Source organism: Bos mutus, chromosome 18 (genome assembly GCF_027580195.1).
Source record: "Bos mutus isolate GX-2022 chromosome 18, NWIPB_WYAK_1.1, whole genome shotgun sequence".
Taxonomy (NCBI): Eukaryota; Metazoa; Chordata; class Mammalia; order Artiodactyla; family Bovidae; genus Bos; species Bos mutus.
The window spans coordinates 54724359-54739356 of record NC_091634.1 but is presented as its reverse complement, the minus strand read 5'-3'; the positions used below and the strand labels follow the sequence as shown (position 1 = coordinate 54739356).

The 14998-nt window shown below is 47.6% G+C and overlaps 1 protein-coding gene across 1 annotated transcript in view; it reads left to right on the top strand.

Moving 5' to 3' along the window:
- The first annotated feature begins 1467 nt into the window (after nucleotides 1-1467).
- The window catches only part of BCO1 (beta-carotene oxygenase 1), a 30906-nt gene continuing 17375 nt past the window's right edge, over nucleotides 1468-14998 (top strand). The window contains exons 1-5 of the mRNA XM_005907884.3: nucleotides 1468-1572; nucleotides 7529-7657; nucleotides 10646-10775; nucleotides 12318-12465; nucleotides 13955-14102. Of these exons, the coding sequence (XP_005907946.1) occupies nucleotides 1509-1572; nucleotides 7529-7657; nucleotides 10646-10775; nucleotides 12318-12465; nucleotides 13955-14102 (619 nt within the window). The 5' untranslated portion in view covers nucleotides 1468-1508. The remainder of the gene's footprint in view (nucleotides 1573-7528; nucleotides 7658-10645; nucleotides 10776-12317; nucleotides 12466-13954; nucleotides 14103-14998) is intronic.

Genomic DNA, 14998 nt, shown 5'->3' with positions numbered 1-14998 from the left:
GGAACATGAATCTAGCGTCACTGGAAACATGTAGCGTCTTTCCTTGGTCCAGAGTTTCTTAGCACCTGCTGCACAAGTGAGAATCTTCTGGAGAAGCTGCAAGACTCCTGAGGGCTGGACTGTACCTTCAGAGACTCTGGGTGGGCCTGGAGTGGGGCCCAGCACCGGCACTGCTAAAGCTCCCAACCAGGTGATCAGAACATGTGGCCACGCTGGAGCAAAGCCAGGCCAGGCCGCTCTCAGAGCTGAGCTCTGCGATCCTGAGACAGTGTGGACCCAGCCCTGACCCTGCTAGACCCAGCTGGTTGTACAAAGGCCAGTGCCTCTCACTTTTCTCACTCCACCCAGAGAGGCAACAGCTGGTTCTTTCTTGAAGCAACGTAAGTAAAGTGAGGTCAGTAACTCATCATCCAACATAGCAATGTGAGTGTGGATTTCTGGTGATAGCATCACCTCGAGATTCAGAAATGCAGAGGAACCTTCAGTACTATTCCTTACAGTTCGTGCGTAAAGTTTTTGGTTCCCAGTATTTATTATTTAAAAGGGCACATGAAACATTTTATGTTTACTTCTTCAAAAAGTGAAATATAATTAAGTTGCTCTTTACATAGGATTCTTTTTCTTGCTGGGAGGTAGAGGGTGGTGAGGAGACTTAGAGACCTTTAGTCAAAATAAAACCAAACAATTTTCCCTAAATGATCTTGCCAGTTGTTTTTTTTTTTTTTTTTTTTTTTTTATTGTAGTATAGTTGATTTGGGGCTTCCCTAGTGGCTCAGTGATAAAGAACCCACCTGCTAATGCAGGAGATATGGGTTTGATCCCTGGGTCAGGAGGATGCCCTGGAGAAGGAAATGGCAACACACTCCAGTATTTTTGCCTGGACAGAGGAGTCTGGCGGCCTACAGTCCATGGGGTCGCAAAAGAACTGGACACAACACAGCGACTAAAGCAATAGCACAGCTGATTTACTAAAGTAAGAGCATAACATAGCGTTATGTTAATTTCAGGTATACAGCACAACGAATCAGTTATACCTATACAGTACAGACACTCTTTTTTTAGGTTCTTTCCCATATAGGCCATTATAGAGTATTGAGTACAGTTTCCTGTGCTATACAGAAGCTCCTTGTTATCTATTTTATATATTAGTGTGTATGTATCAATCCCAATCTTCCAATTTATCCTTCCCCCCATCCCACCAGTTTAAACCCATCAAGAAAGTTGTTTGTTAGTTTTGGTTCAGCCAAATGTGGAAGTGGAAAGGGAGAGCTGGGGATGTAATCGGAGGATTAAAGATTAGCTGCCACACATGGCCGGGGAACTGACCTTTGACCAAATATAAGTCACGCCAGCACAGCTTCTCCCTGTGCAGGAAGAGATCCCAGGCCCTCGCAGTGCCATCTGAAGGGAGGGAGATGTAAAGGAAGCTGCAGGGAGGGAAGACAAGGAGTGGCCAAGAGCAGTCCCTGAACACGGACGAGCATCACTCTCGCTCAGAGCCCTGCACAATGGAAATAATATTTGGCAGAAATAAGAAGGAGCAACTGGAGCCTGTGAGGGCCAGAGTAACAGGTGAGCATTTTGTATAAACCACGGGTACTTACATGTTTAGATGTACACTTTTTTTTTTCCTGCTTATAAAAGTAATGCTTACTGTAAATCATTTTTGGAAAATCTGGAAAACCGTAAATAGAGGTGACATGATCCATATTCTAGGCATATTCCCTGTGAAAATCTCGGTGTGCTTTTATGCATTATAACTCAGCTTTCAAGGGGAGTCAGTGGTTCTCACTACTTCCAGGAGAAAAGTCCGAGGACTACTGCTATTGGCTCATAGCCAGTGGGATTATCCTGCAAACTGTGCTCTGTCCCCAGGGTGCGGTATTTGTAAAAGTGGGTGCATCCTAAATTAATTTCAAAATGATACGAGAAGCGTGTGCGAGGGCCCGTTCTTGTGCATGCGCGGTGCGGGAGGGCACCGCAGATCCGGATGAAATTTCCTCAAAGGTGCGGTTTCAGGGTGCGAGCACTGCAGAGCAGATGAGACAGTTCCAGGGTGGGAGCTGCCACACGAACCCTCCTTGCATAGCTTTCTCCTCCTCTTCTGCATGGCCACTTTCCTGGGACCATCTTGTTTAGACTGTACAGGGCAGAGAGTGGTCTGCACTTCGGATCCCAGGAGCCGTGCTGAGAACAAGGAAGGGGGTCAGCTCAGCCACACCGCTGTTTTGGACAGATGGGCAGTTTTCACAAGGACGAGACAGCACTGCCCTCTGAGAGGCAAGTCACATTGGAGCTTTACAGCAGACGAATTGCCTTGGAAGGCTTTTGGAAGAAAGAAATAGCGTCTATGTGTATTTTTTCTGATTACAGAGGTAATGTGCAATCTATATATGTATGTATATTCAGTTCAGTTCAGTTCAGTCACTCAGTCGTGTCCAATTCTTTGTACTTTATATCCAAAGGGATATAAAAATCAGCTGTATTTCTTCTGTCTCTTAAGGACTGTTAATATTTGAGTCTATTTTCTTTAAGTTTTTAAAAGAAACATCAATATAGATAGTATATGCATGCGTCCTCCGTCGCTTCAGTCATGTCTGACCCTTTGCAACCGTATGGACTGTAGCCCACCAGGCTCCTCTGTCAATGTGATTCCCCAGGCAAGAATATTGGAGTGGGTTGCCCTGCCCTCCTCCAGGGGATCTTCCCAACCCAGGGATTGAACCCGCGTCTCCTGCATTGCAGGTGGATTCTTTACCACTGAGCCACCCGGGAAACCCATAAGATTAATCTGATGATAGGTAGACTTTATATATAAATACTTTTTCAAAAAACAAATGTACACTTACTATTAACTTTTTATTTTTAAAAAAAGTGGATCTGTGATACCCATCATTGTATGCTCTGGGGTACGGTGGGCATTTTGCCATTATACTCCCTTGCAGCTCATGTTTATTGGCTGCATGTCAATACTTGGAAATTTTAGAGAACAAGAATCCCAGGACCTGAGATGCTGAATGAACCTCTAGATCTAAGTCAGTTGTTTTCACAGGATGGTCCCCAGCCCTGCAGCACGAGCACTCCCCAGGCTCTTGTTAGAATCTCAAATTCCTGGACCCACTTCAGACCCTCTGAATCAGACACCCAGGGGTGGAGCCCAGAAATGTGTGTTTTCAGAGCCCTCTGGCTGCGTGCAGGTGGGGGACCACTGCTGTAAACTGGGCCCCCTTCCTGACAGGTGTGAAGCTGCGGGCCTGGGAGAAGCATCGACTTGCCCGAGGCCAGGCGGCCAGCAGAGGACAGGCTCCAGCCCAGTGCCAGCCTCCCTGCAGGGTCACGTCTAATCCACCAGTCAGGGTCTGCTGGCAGGCAGCTCACTACACACGGTGCTGTGTGGCCACATCTGTCCAGGGAAGCCAGGCCAAGGCTCTGGCCTCACATTCGGCTGTGCTTTCGTGACTCTGATTCTTCCTTTACAAGACACTTGAGCATTTCCTGACTCAGTTTCCTCGTATGGCTGATAAAGTCAGCACATACCTACCACATGGGATTGCTGCAATGACCAAATGATTTAATCGACTACAGCACATAGTGCTCAGTAAACGCTCTTCTTAGGGCTTCCCTAGTGGCTCAGCTGGTAAAGAATCCGCCCGCAATGCGGGAGACCTGGGTTTGATCCCTGGGTGGGGAAGATCCCCTGGGGAAGTGCATGGCAACCCACTCCAGTATTCTTGCCTGGAGAATCCCCATGGACAGAGGAGCCTGGTGGGCCACAGTTCATGGGGTTGCAAAGAGATGGGCATGACTGAGCGACTAAGCACAGCACAAATGTTCTTTTTACATCTAGGGCTTTACTTTTAAGCTCAGATTCATCTTTCCCTGCTCTGTCTCAACCTGCTCCTTCTCCTGTGTCCCAGGTCACTGTGAATAGTCACACCCAGGGCAGGAGACTCGGCTGGCACTTTTTCAGTGTTCCCCTTCCATTTCCCCTACAATTAGTCAAACTCTAAGTCCCTTTGTTTTATCAGTTTCTCTCTGTCCCACTGCTACTATCTTCCTCCTCTCTCAGGTCTTCCCACCTCTCTCTAGCTTCTCCTCCAACCCAGAGTCCACACCATAGCCAGAAATAACTTTTGGTACCCCAAATCTGATCACATTCCATTAGTATGAGAAGAGGTAGGTCCTTAGAGACAGAACGTGGATTAGGGGTTGCTAGGAGCTGGGTGGCATATGAAGACTAACTGCTAATGAGCACAGGGCTTCTTTTGGGGGTGATGGAAATGCTCTTGGGTTAGTGGTATGGTTGCACAACATTGTAAATATACTAAACACACACACACACACCCTGAATTGTATACTTTGAAATGATGGATTTATGTTATGTGAATTATATCTCAATTTTTAAAATTGCAAAAGAAAAAAATTAATCCTATTATTCCCTGTCACACCCATCAAAAGTGTCCCTTTCTTCTAAGCACCAAATCAAAGCTAGATTTGGTCTTACTGATCTTGCCCTCTACTTAGCCTTGCAGCCTCAATACTCGCTATACCCTCACTTAAAAGTTACAGGCCAGCTCTTACTAAACAGCTTGCATACTTCTTGGTCTTTGAACCAGTCTCTGGTCTCTGGGTTCAGGTTTTTCCAGAGCTAAGAATTCAGGAGTAAGTCATTTATTTGGGATGTGCCTCCCAGATAATCACGATGATGTGATCACTGACCTAGAGCCAGACATCCTGGAATGTGAAGTCAAGTGGGCCTTAGAAAACATCACTATGAACAAAGCCAGTGGAGGTGATGGAATTCCAGTTGAGCTATTTCAAATCCTGAAAGATGATGCTGTGAAAGTGCTGCATTCAATATGCCAGCAAATTTGGAAAACTCAGCAGTGGCCACAGGACTGGAAAAGGTCAGTTTTCATTCCAATCCCAAAGAAAGGCAATGCCAAAGAATGCTCAAACTACCGCACAATTGCAGTCATCTCACACACTAGTAAAGTAATGCTCAAAATTCTCCAAGCCAGGCTTCAGCAATATGTGAACTGTGAACTTCCTGATGTTCAAGCTGGTTTTAGAAAAGGCAGAGGAACCAGAGATCAAACTGCCAACATCCACTGGATCATGGAAAAAGCAAGAGAGTTCCAGAAAAACATCTATTTCTGCTTTATTGACTATGCCAAAGCCTTTGACTGTGTGGATCACAATAAACTGTGGAAAATTCTGAAAGAGATGGGAATACCAGACCACCTGATCTGCCTCTTGAGAAATATGTATGCAGGTCAGGAAGCAACAGTTAGAACTGGACATGGAACAACAGACTGGTTCCAAATAGGAAAAGGAGTTCGTCAAGGCTGTATATTGTCACCCTGCTTATTTAACTTATATGCAGAGTACATCATGAGAAACGCTGGACTGGAAGAAGCACAAGCTGGAATCAAGATTGCTGGGAGAAATATCAATAACCTCAGATACGCAGATGACACCACCCTTAGGGCAGAAAGTGAAGAGGAACTAAAAAGCCTCTTGATGAAAGTGAAAGAGGAGAGTGAAAAAGTTGGCTTAAAGCTCAACATTCAGAAAACCAAGATCATGGCATCTGGTCCCATCACTTCATGGGAAATAGATGGGGAAACAGTGGAAACCGTGTCAGACTTTATTTTTCTGGGCTCCAAAATCACTACAGATGGTGACTGCAGCCATGAAATTAAAAGGCACTTACTCCTTGGAAGGAAAGTTATGACCAACCTAGATAGCATATTGAAAAGCAGAGACATTACTTTGCCAACAAAGGTTTGTCTAGTCAAGGCTATGGTTTTTCCTGTGGTCATGTATGGATGTGAGAGTTGGACTGTGAAGAAGGCTGAGGGCTGAAGAATTGATGCTTTTGAACTGTGGTGTTGGAGAAGACTCTTGCAAGTCCCTTGGACTGCAAGGAGATTCAACCAGTCCATTCTGAAGGAGATCAGCCCTGGGATTTCTTTGGAAGGACTGATGTTGAAGCTGAAACTCCAGTACTTTGGCCACCTCACACGAAGAGTTGACTCATAGGAAAAGACTCTGATGCTGGGAGGGATTGGGGGCAAGAGGAGAAGGGGACGACAGAGGATGAGATGGCTGGATGGCATCACTGACTCGATGGACGTGAGTCTGAGTGAACTCCGGGAGTTGGTGATGGACAGGGAGGCCTGGCGTGCTGCGATTCATGGGGTCGCAAAAGAGTCGGACACGACTGAGCAACTGATCTGATCTGATCCCAAGGAACACTGGGCGAAGGAGGCGTTGTCAAGCCATTGACCACCAGGAGTTATTGGAGCTGCATCCTCCGGGCAAAGCATAAACCACGCCTCACGTTGTGTCCACCGAGGGCAAGGAAGTGGTGGCCTTGGACCCACAGCACCCCATCTGTCGTCGGGTGAGAGCAGCTTCCAGGGGCATTAACTCTCCAACGTGGTTCTGGCTTGTCCATGTGTGTGCAGAGCTGCTCCACAGTGAGAACAAAGCCCTCAGGTGAAGAGCTTTAGGTATTTGCAGAAAGCAGCCTTCAGGGAGAGATGAAAGCCAAGGGGATGTGGGCAGGGCGCCGACAGCACCTGCAACACTGTCCCAACAGCCGTGGAATGCCTGCCTCACGTATAATTTAAACTTTTCTAATAGCCCCGTACCAAAAAGAACAAAGAAACAGATGGCATTAATTTTAATAGTGTTTTTCCTTTAATGCCACATATCCAAAATGTTATCAGTTCAACATATAGCTAATGTTCTTAAATTGCTAATGAGATGTATTACATTTCTTTTTCATCCTAAGTCTCTGGAATCTGGTGTGCATTTCACAATTACTGTACATCTCAGTTGGGACTAGCCAAGTTTCCAGTACCCAGTTCCCCTACATGGGACAGCACAGCTCTAGAATGTTCTTTCCTCATGCCTTTGCAAGGCAAACACCAACTCTCCCTCAAAACTCAACCAGGTCACCTCCTCCAGGAAGTGTTCCTCACCCTCCTGCTCTCAACCCACCTTGGAGTGGACTTCTGCTCCACCCAGCACCCTTGCTGAGTCTGTGGAACTGCCTTTATCACAGTGTATTTTGGGTATTTTCCTTAGTCTTTGTCTCTTAATGGATGAGGAGTTCCTTGGAAGCAGTGTGCATGGGTGCTCAGTTGGGTCCAACTCTTTGTGTCTCCATGGACTGTAACCTGCCAGGCTCCTCTGTCCATGGGATTCCAGGCAAGAATACCGGAGTGGGTTGCCATGCCCTCCCCCAGGGGTCTTCCCAACCCATGGATGGAACCCGTGTCTTACGTGTCCTGCACTGACAGGCAGGTTCTTTCCCACTAGTGCCACCTGGGAAGCCCCACTTGAACATAGGCATGCTGCCTGTTCATCTCGGTACCCTCAGCGCCCACACAATGCCAGGCACATTCTTTCTGGAAGTGAACAGATTCCGTGAGTGGTAGAGGGGCTGTGTGGACACTTCTTTGAGCTTTTTGGTTTAGGTGCAGAGCTGGAAACTAAACATTCTTTCTCTCATCAGGCAAGATTCCAGCCTGGCTGCAGGGGATCCTGCTCCGCAATGGGCCTGGGATGCACACGGTGGGCGAGACCAGATACAACCACTGGTTCGATGGCCTGGCCTTGCTCCACAGCTTCACAATCAGAGATGGTAAGAGCACCGCATGGTTTGCCGTGGGTGCTGTGACAAATGACCACAGATGGAGTATCTTAAAGCAACACACAATTCTATTTCTCTTCTGGTTTAGTAGCTAAATCATGTCTGACTCTTTTGTGATCCCATGCACGGTAACCCACCAGGCTCCTCTGTCCAGGGGATTTTCCAGGCAAGAATACTGGAGTGGGCTGCCATTTCCTCTTCCAGGGGGTCTTCCTGACCCAGGGATCCAACCTGCATCTCCTGTGGCTCCTGCATTGCAGGTGGAGCCTTTACCACTGAGCCACCTGGAAAGCACCTAAAAGTTTCTAGTGAGTCTCAGACTAAAACTTTACTCTCAGAGGTAAGCAGCTGTTTCCTGTTCTTTTCTGAGATGGGCAGGTTGCCAGTGTTGGTGCAGCACAGCCTGGCCTGGTCTCTCCTCTCCTCTAGAGCTCTCAATGCCTCCCCTGTGTCTCACAGTGGAAATATAAACAAAAACATTAAGTACTTCTATACACAATTTAAGAGGGCACACATAAGGCAATCAGGGCCCTCCGATTTGCAAGTAACATAAAGCCAGTACTTCTCAAAAGATGGTCTGTGGGTTTCTGCATCAGAATCCCCCAGGATGCTCATTTAAGCTGTGAATCCTGAGACCCTGCCCAGGGCTCAAAGGGAAGGATAGAGCATCTGTGTTCCCAGATGACCCCGAGCACACTGGTGGTGTGGGCCTCAGGCCTCCGTGGTCTTCAAAACCAGGCGGTTCTAGTGCACAGTTGGCATGAGGAACAGAAATCAGTGCCAAACCGGGAAGACAAGAACTGGAGTAAGAACAGCAAAGACAGAAAAATGACTCATAACCCTTAGCAGAGGCCACCAGAAGATAATGCTTTCAAACACTAACAAAGATTTCAATCATAAAGGCCAAGTGGAGATGGGGAAGAGTATACAGGAGCGCTTTTTTCAAGTCTAAAATTCTTTCAAAATTAAAATTTTTTATAAAGCAGATTTGAAGATGAGTCAACCCAGGTCCCCCTTAGCGATAGATTTGATTGTTTTCCAGTAAGAAACCAAGTCGTCATCCCATGAGGATCGAACGTGTGAATTCCAAGAGTCAAAGTCACAGAGATATTTTTTTCAATTATAGTTGATTTACAATGCCGTGTTAGTTTCAGGTGTACAGCAAAGTGAATCAGTTATACACATACATGTATCTACTCCTCTTTTTTTTTGGAGAAGGAAATGGTAACCCGCTCCAGTACTCTTGCCAGGAGAATCCCATGGACAGAGGAGCCTGCTGGCATGCTGTAGTCCATGGGGTCGAAAAAGAGCCGGACACAACTGAGCGACTGAACAACTCTTTTTTTAGATTCTTTTCCCATATAGGCTATAACAGAGTGTTGAGTAGAGTTCCCGTTCTATACAGGAAGTCCTTATTAGTTATCTACTTTATATATATAGTAGCGTATGTATGTCAATCCCTGGGCGAGAATTCCCTGAGATGCAGCCTCTCCTTGAAGCCATCCTTGTGACAGTGGATATGTGATGGGCATTTCTCTGATGGGAACGAGTTGTCAGTGTGTCTTGGGCCCCACTTTTTGGCATATTATAATTGCACCAACCATGGAAGCATAGGTTATACTACAGCAAGGAATGTGAAAAGTCAACATAATGTCATGTGCTAATTAATGGCAAAAAACCCCCACCAAACTCTAGAGGTTTCAAATTACCCACCAAAATGAAGGCCCCAGGCCTAAGTAGTCACAGCCCTGAAGACCTGGTGGGGTCCCCACGGGTCCCCCAGCCTCCCCCCATTCCTGCTGCTCTCAAGCACCTAACTGGTGCTTCAGCCGCTGTGGACTCAGCCCTCACAGGAAGTGGGCTGTGCTCCCCAACCCCACATCTTGACTTACAGACTCTGGGGAGACTGACTGGGAACACCTCGCCCTCTTTCCTAGCCCCACCTCCCCGATTCGTGGTTCAGTTCCACTTATCCTTCAAGGGCTTTGAAAAGCTGTGGCAAGGGAATCAGATCAGAGTGACACAGCCACAAGCCAAGGAAAACAGACTCTCCCTGAGAGCTCCAAGAGGAACCCGTCCTGCTGACACTTTGATTTTTGCCCTGAAAAACCCACTTCAGACCTGTCTTTCAAAACAGATAACAAATTTGTGTTTCGTGAAGCCACTACATTTATGATAATTTGTTACAGCAGCCACAAGAAATTAATACAGGTCTAGAATCATCTAGTATATTTTCACGTTGGTCTTGGCAGACTGGTCAAGGGTCCATGCTTTTCTGGAGTGAGTGAGATTCTCTCCAGTGTCATCAACACATGTACTGACCCTCTCCTGTGTGCAGAATGGGTATAAGAGTGCTCCCTGGTTGCAGAGTACGGCAGAAGCCAACACAATATTGTAAAACAATTATCTTCCAATTAAAAATTTTTTAAAGATTTGAAAAATAATTTTAGTGAGAGAAAAAGTCTTCTGTACCATTAATAATTAAAAATGAAACCATGTTTATTTCAATTAAAAAAATGTTACTCCAGGGGCTAAATTGTTAATGTAAGGCTCCCAGAACTGAACTGGGTCCTTGGGAAACCCAGCCTGAGTATGGGGCCTTCTGGATCAGTCCTCTAAACCTGGACCTTACCTGGAGGGACTCCAACGTGGTGGAAGGCATGGTCAGTGGCCTGGGCCAGCAGGTCTCTGGGTGATGCTGGACAAGGCGATGGAACATTTCTGAGCCTCAGTTCCGCCATCCGTAGATGGAGCTGGGACTAGGAATACTTACCTTGCCGTATTGTTGTGAGTCAACCTTGCCAAAATGTATGTGAGAGTTCACACCAGCGCTTATTGTATCCAGCACACACATTTAAGGGACGGTCTCAGTAAGCCAACCCCACCCCCACCCCCACCCCTTCACATCCCTGGAATGGCTCAAATAAGTTCAGATAAGTTTCAAATAAGCCTGTGATGATTCTGCTGCTTCTCTTTCAGGCGAAGTCTACTACAGGAGCAAATACCTGAGAAGTGATACCTACACTGCCAACATCGAAGCAAACAGGATTGTGGTGTCAGAATTCGGAACAATGGCCTATCCAGACCCCTGCAAAAACATATTTTCCAAGTAACTGTCCGTTTTGTATCTAGTCCCGCTTTCCAATATCCTTGACGGTCGAGACAACCAGCGTTTGCTCCTCTGACGGTGTGTTTAGGGTGGATGGAAAACTTCCCATGATGGCCTTTGACCATGCAGGCTACGTACTTCTGGATTACAGATAGCAGGCAAGGCAAAGAGCATCTGGCAGATTGTCAGATGTTCTCCCATATGGCTGGTGGGAGAGCACTTTGAAGTCACCTATCAAAATTACAAACACACATTCCCTTCAGTCCAGAGAGGTGCTTGCCTGTTTCTGAAATGACAAATGTACAAGGTTATTCGTGGCTGAATGATTTGTTATGATGAGGAACTGAAAATAACTCAGGTGATCATTAACAGAAGAGTGTTAAATAAATCGCAGTAACACTATACAGGAAAACACCAGGCAGATATAAAAAGCACTGAGGATGCTCTCTATGTACTGAATGGAAAATTCCCCACTGCTAAGTGGGGAAAAAGGAAAAAAAAGCTAAGTGTAGAAAGAGCATATAATATGCTGTAATTTGTGCTATAAGGCAGGGGATATCTAGGTTTGTTTTTGAATGTGCAGAAAGCCTGGGAGAAGGCATGGGCGAGGTAGGGAACCAACGGGAGGAAGGACGGGGGAGATTCTCAGTTGTACACATTTAAAACCATCTGGGTTGTGATGCATATGAATGCCTTACGCGTTCTGAATTGTTGGCCAGGGAATCAGGCCAGTGGTCATCATCTCCTTTCTGATAGGCTTTAGACACAGAAGGGGTACATTAGGGTAGACTGGCCTGGAGAGGGAAGCTGGTTTCTGCTTCTCCAGAACTGACATCATCTCTCCAATCCCAGCTTCCAGCGCTGGGGGTCCCGCAAATAGCAGGCTGGGAACAGCCATTGCAGACGGGGGAGGAGCCAGGGGGCAGCGGGAGGGAAGGAATTGAAACCGCAGCTTGTGCGGCATCCTTGCTGTTACAGTGATTGCCAGTAGGGGGAGCACTCACCAGTACTCGGGGCCAAGACTTCCTGCTTTGAGTGTGCCTTCTAATCGGATGATCAGTTCTTAACTCAGTTTACTTTCCTTTTTCAAAGAAACGAATTTCTTGGACAAAGTTGAGGTAACGAGGGTGGATTGTCATTCCTACTCAAAGCAGAGATCAACTGCTTTTCTAGTTTCGGGGGAGCCATTATGGGTATGTGTATGATTTCTATAGAGCTGCTTAAAATACTTGAGAACTGTCCACCAGCTCTTGATGGCTCTGGTGGGGGAGACCTTTGGATCTGGGGAGCTGGGGAGGGCTCAGTGGGCAGCCTTGCTGTCCCAGCTGACTCCCTTCTTAGCTGATTGGTTGTGGTGGTGCTTTGGGTTAACTCGATCTCTGGACTGTCAGATTCCTCAAATGACCAGTTGTGACCCAGCACTTTCCCTCCCTTAGTTGAAGTAGAGTGTTTTAAGTGGTAGGCGAACTAAAGCCATCTGGAGTAGAACCTTCGAGCTGAGTGGACACAGTGGTTGACCTGCTGACTTGCTTTCCTCCCCAGAGCTTTCTCCTACCTGTCCCACACCATCCCCGATTTCACAGACAACTGTCTGATCAACATCATGAGGTGTGGAGAAGACTTCTACGCGACCACAGAGACCAGTTACATCAGGAGGATCAACCCCCAGACCCTGGAAACCCTGGAGAAGGTATCAGTGAGTCTACAAGCAGCCTCAGTGCCTGACTTAAGGAATGGACCCTCTGCGGGGAGGCCAGGAGGCTGCAGGCACTCAGAGAGGAGCCCCCTCTGAGCCCCTCGTCTCGGGCATCTTAGCACTCTGCCCTGCCATCTCTGTGTCTGAATTCGTTCCTAGCACTCCCGTGACAAAGGAACACAAACTAGGTGGCTTAGGTCAACAGAAATGTGTTCCCCCACAGTTCTAAAGGTCGGAAGTCTGAAATCAGGTGCTGGCAGGCCCTGTTCTCTCTGAAGCTTCTAGGGAAGGAAACTTCTTTGCCTCTTCCTGCTTCTGGTGGTTGCCCCTTGGTTTACAGATGCCTCGTTCCAATCTCTTGTAAAGATACAAATCACCCACCCTATTCCAGAATGACCTCATTTTAACCCTATTTCCAAAATATAGACACGAGCGGTTAGGACCTATTTCAACTTGCCTTTTTGGAAGGTCCAGTTCGACCCCTGACAGTGTCGACAGTCCTCGGCACTGAGTGGCCCCTCAGTGGAAATTTGAATGAATGACAGACAGTGCTGGGCTGTCCAGGACCCCCAGCATCCCTGGAGAGGAAGGCATTAGGCAGAGAGCATGGGTGCAAAAATCAGCGCCCACGTGGATACCTTTCCTGGGCAGAAGCGAGTCTACGTTTTCACAAAGATCAGTAGACCCACTTTCAGTTTTCTCCAGCTGGCTGTTCAAAGCCTTGATGTCTTTGCAATACATCTTAACGATCTGTTCGAGGGAGTGCTTTTCTTAGCCATGAAATCATGTCCAGCTCCTCTGAAGCTAGGCAGCATAGGTCCAACTGAGGAGCACTTTCCACAAAGCTGCAGAGAGGAATCACTAGGTGAGAAGGAGGTAGCGCCGACTTTTGGCTGAAGGTTGTGCCGTTCTCAGGGAGGAAGGGCGGACAGCTGGTTCCCTGGCCACCCCATTGCTCTATGATTGTGGCCTGTTTGGAGTCGGGATCGTTACTGAGGTCGTTAGTCAGTGTTTCCCTTTGACCAAATGCTTTTTGTAACCTCTCCGTTCCCAGAATAACCCTAGGAGAGAGGCCTGGGGATTTATGCCTCTGTGGGATACAAAAGGGGAGGATTTAAATGACTTCACCAGGGCCAGGATTAGCACCCAGGCTGCCTCTCTGCCCACGATGTTACTTGGAGCTCTCTGCGGTGAGGCATCGGGTTTCCACACCGAGGCCACCCGGTGGGGCCAGAGAGGGACAACCGTCAGAGAACACACGTAGCTCACCAAGCCCCCTGCAGCCTGTGTGCTGTGGGAGCCCCCACGAGGTTACATCAGGTCGCAAGAGGAAGCGTCTCCTTTAAAGGCAATGTCTGCCTTATTTTCAGGTTGGGAGACATGGAAAAATAGCCATCACCTCTCTGAGCCTGGAGTCAGGCAGCTCTTGGCGGGACTTTGCCCTCTCCTCTTTTTAAAAGCAGCTGACTGTCCTGTTCTGCAGGTTGATTTTCGTAAATATGTGGCTGTAAATCTGGCAACTTCACATCCTCACTACGACGCTGCTGGAAATGTTCTCAATGTTGGCACGTCCATCGTGGACAAGGGGAAGACAAAATATGTGATCTTTAAGATCCCTGCCCCAGTCCCAGGTGGGTCATCCTGGGGCTGGGATGAGGCGTGAACACCAAGGTGGCTCTTTGGGAAGAGTTCTGGTTCTGGTTGATGGCACAACACTCAACCTGATACTTGCCCACATCCATGACTCAGAGGACCATGGACTCGCTTTTCTCCTTTAGGAGAAAAGGGATGATGCTACGTTTCCTTTTGGAAGAAGTGAATCCCTTTGCTCTTTCAACCTCCTTTTCTTTTGATTCCTGTTCATTATTTCATTAATTTATCTGTTAATCATGTATTTATCAATCTATCCACTGATGTTGTCATCCATCCATCATCCATCCTTCCTTTCATTCATTCATTTTTTAGTTTTCTGACAAACCTCCATCTGTCAGGGCTGTGCTGCTCTTTCTCATCCAAGCCCCAAAAGCCAGGCTCCCCGGGTTGTTCAGGGAGCTCAGGCCTGCTGGCATCCACTCCAGATTCCGCCCTGTTCCCTGAGCCTTCTAGACATTCTTCACTCAGGCCCGGGAGCCTGGCATGGCGCCCAGGCTGATTGTGATTGCGCGTTCCTGCGGGGGAGAAGGGTGGGACTCCTAGCCCTTATTTGGGCAGGACCCTCTCACAACCACACCCAGGAGACCAGGCCTCCGAGGGTGGCTGTGCGGGCTCCGGGGATGGTGCAGGACTGTGAGGGTGCTCAGTTAGACCTTCTGGTTTAGGAAGACAGGTTTCCATAGGAGATTGCCCCTGGCCCCTCCCTTACCATTCTGTAGAGCACCCCCGTCCAGCAAATTCCAGGCTCCACTGGCAGACAGGAATCCCTGGGTCCCATGGTGCAGTGAGTGCTCTTGTTAAATGGAACCCCCGTTAATTAAGCCAATAAAAGGATGCAGGGTCCGGCTCAGGATCCTAGAATGTCCCACCTGAG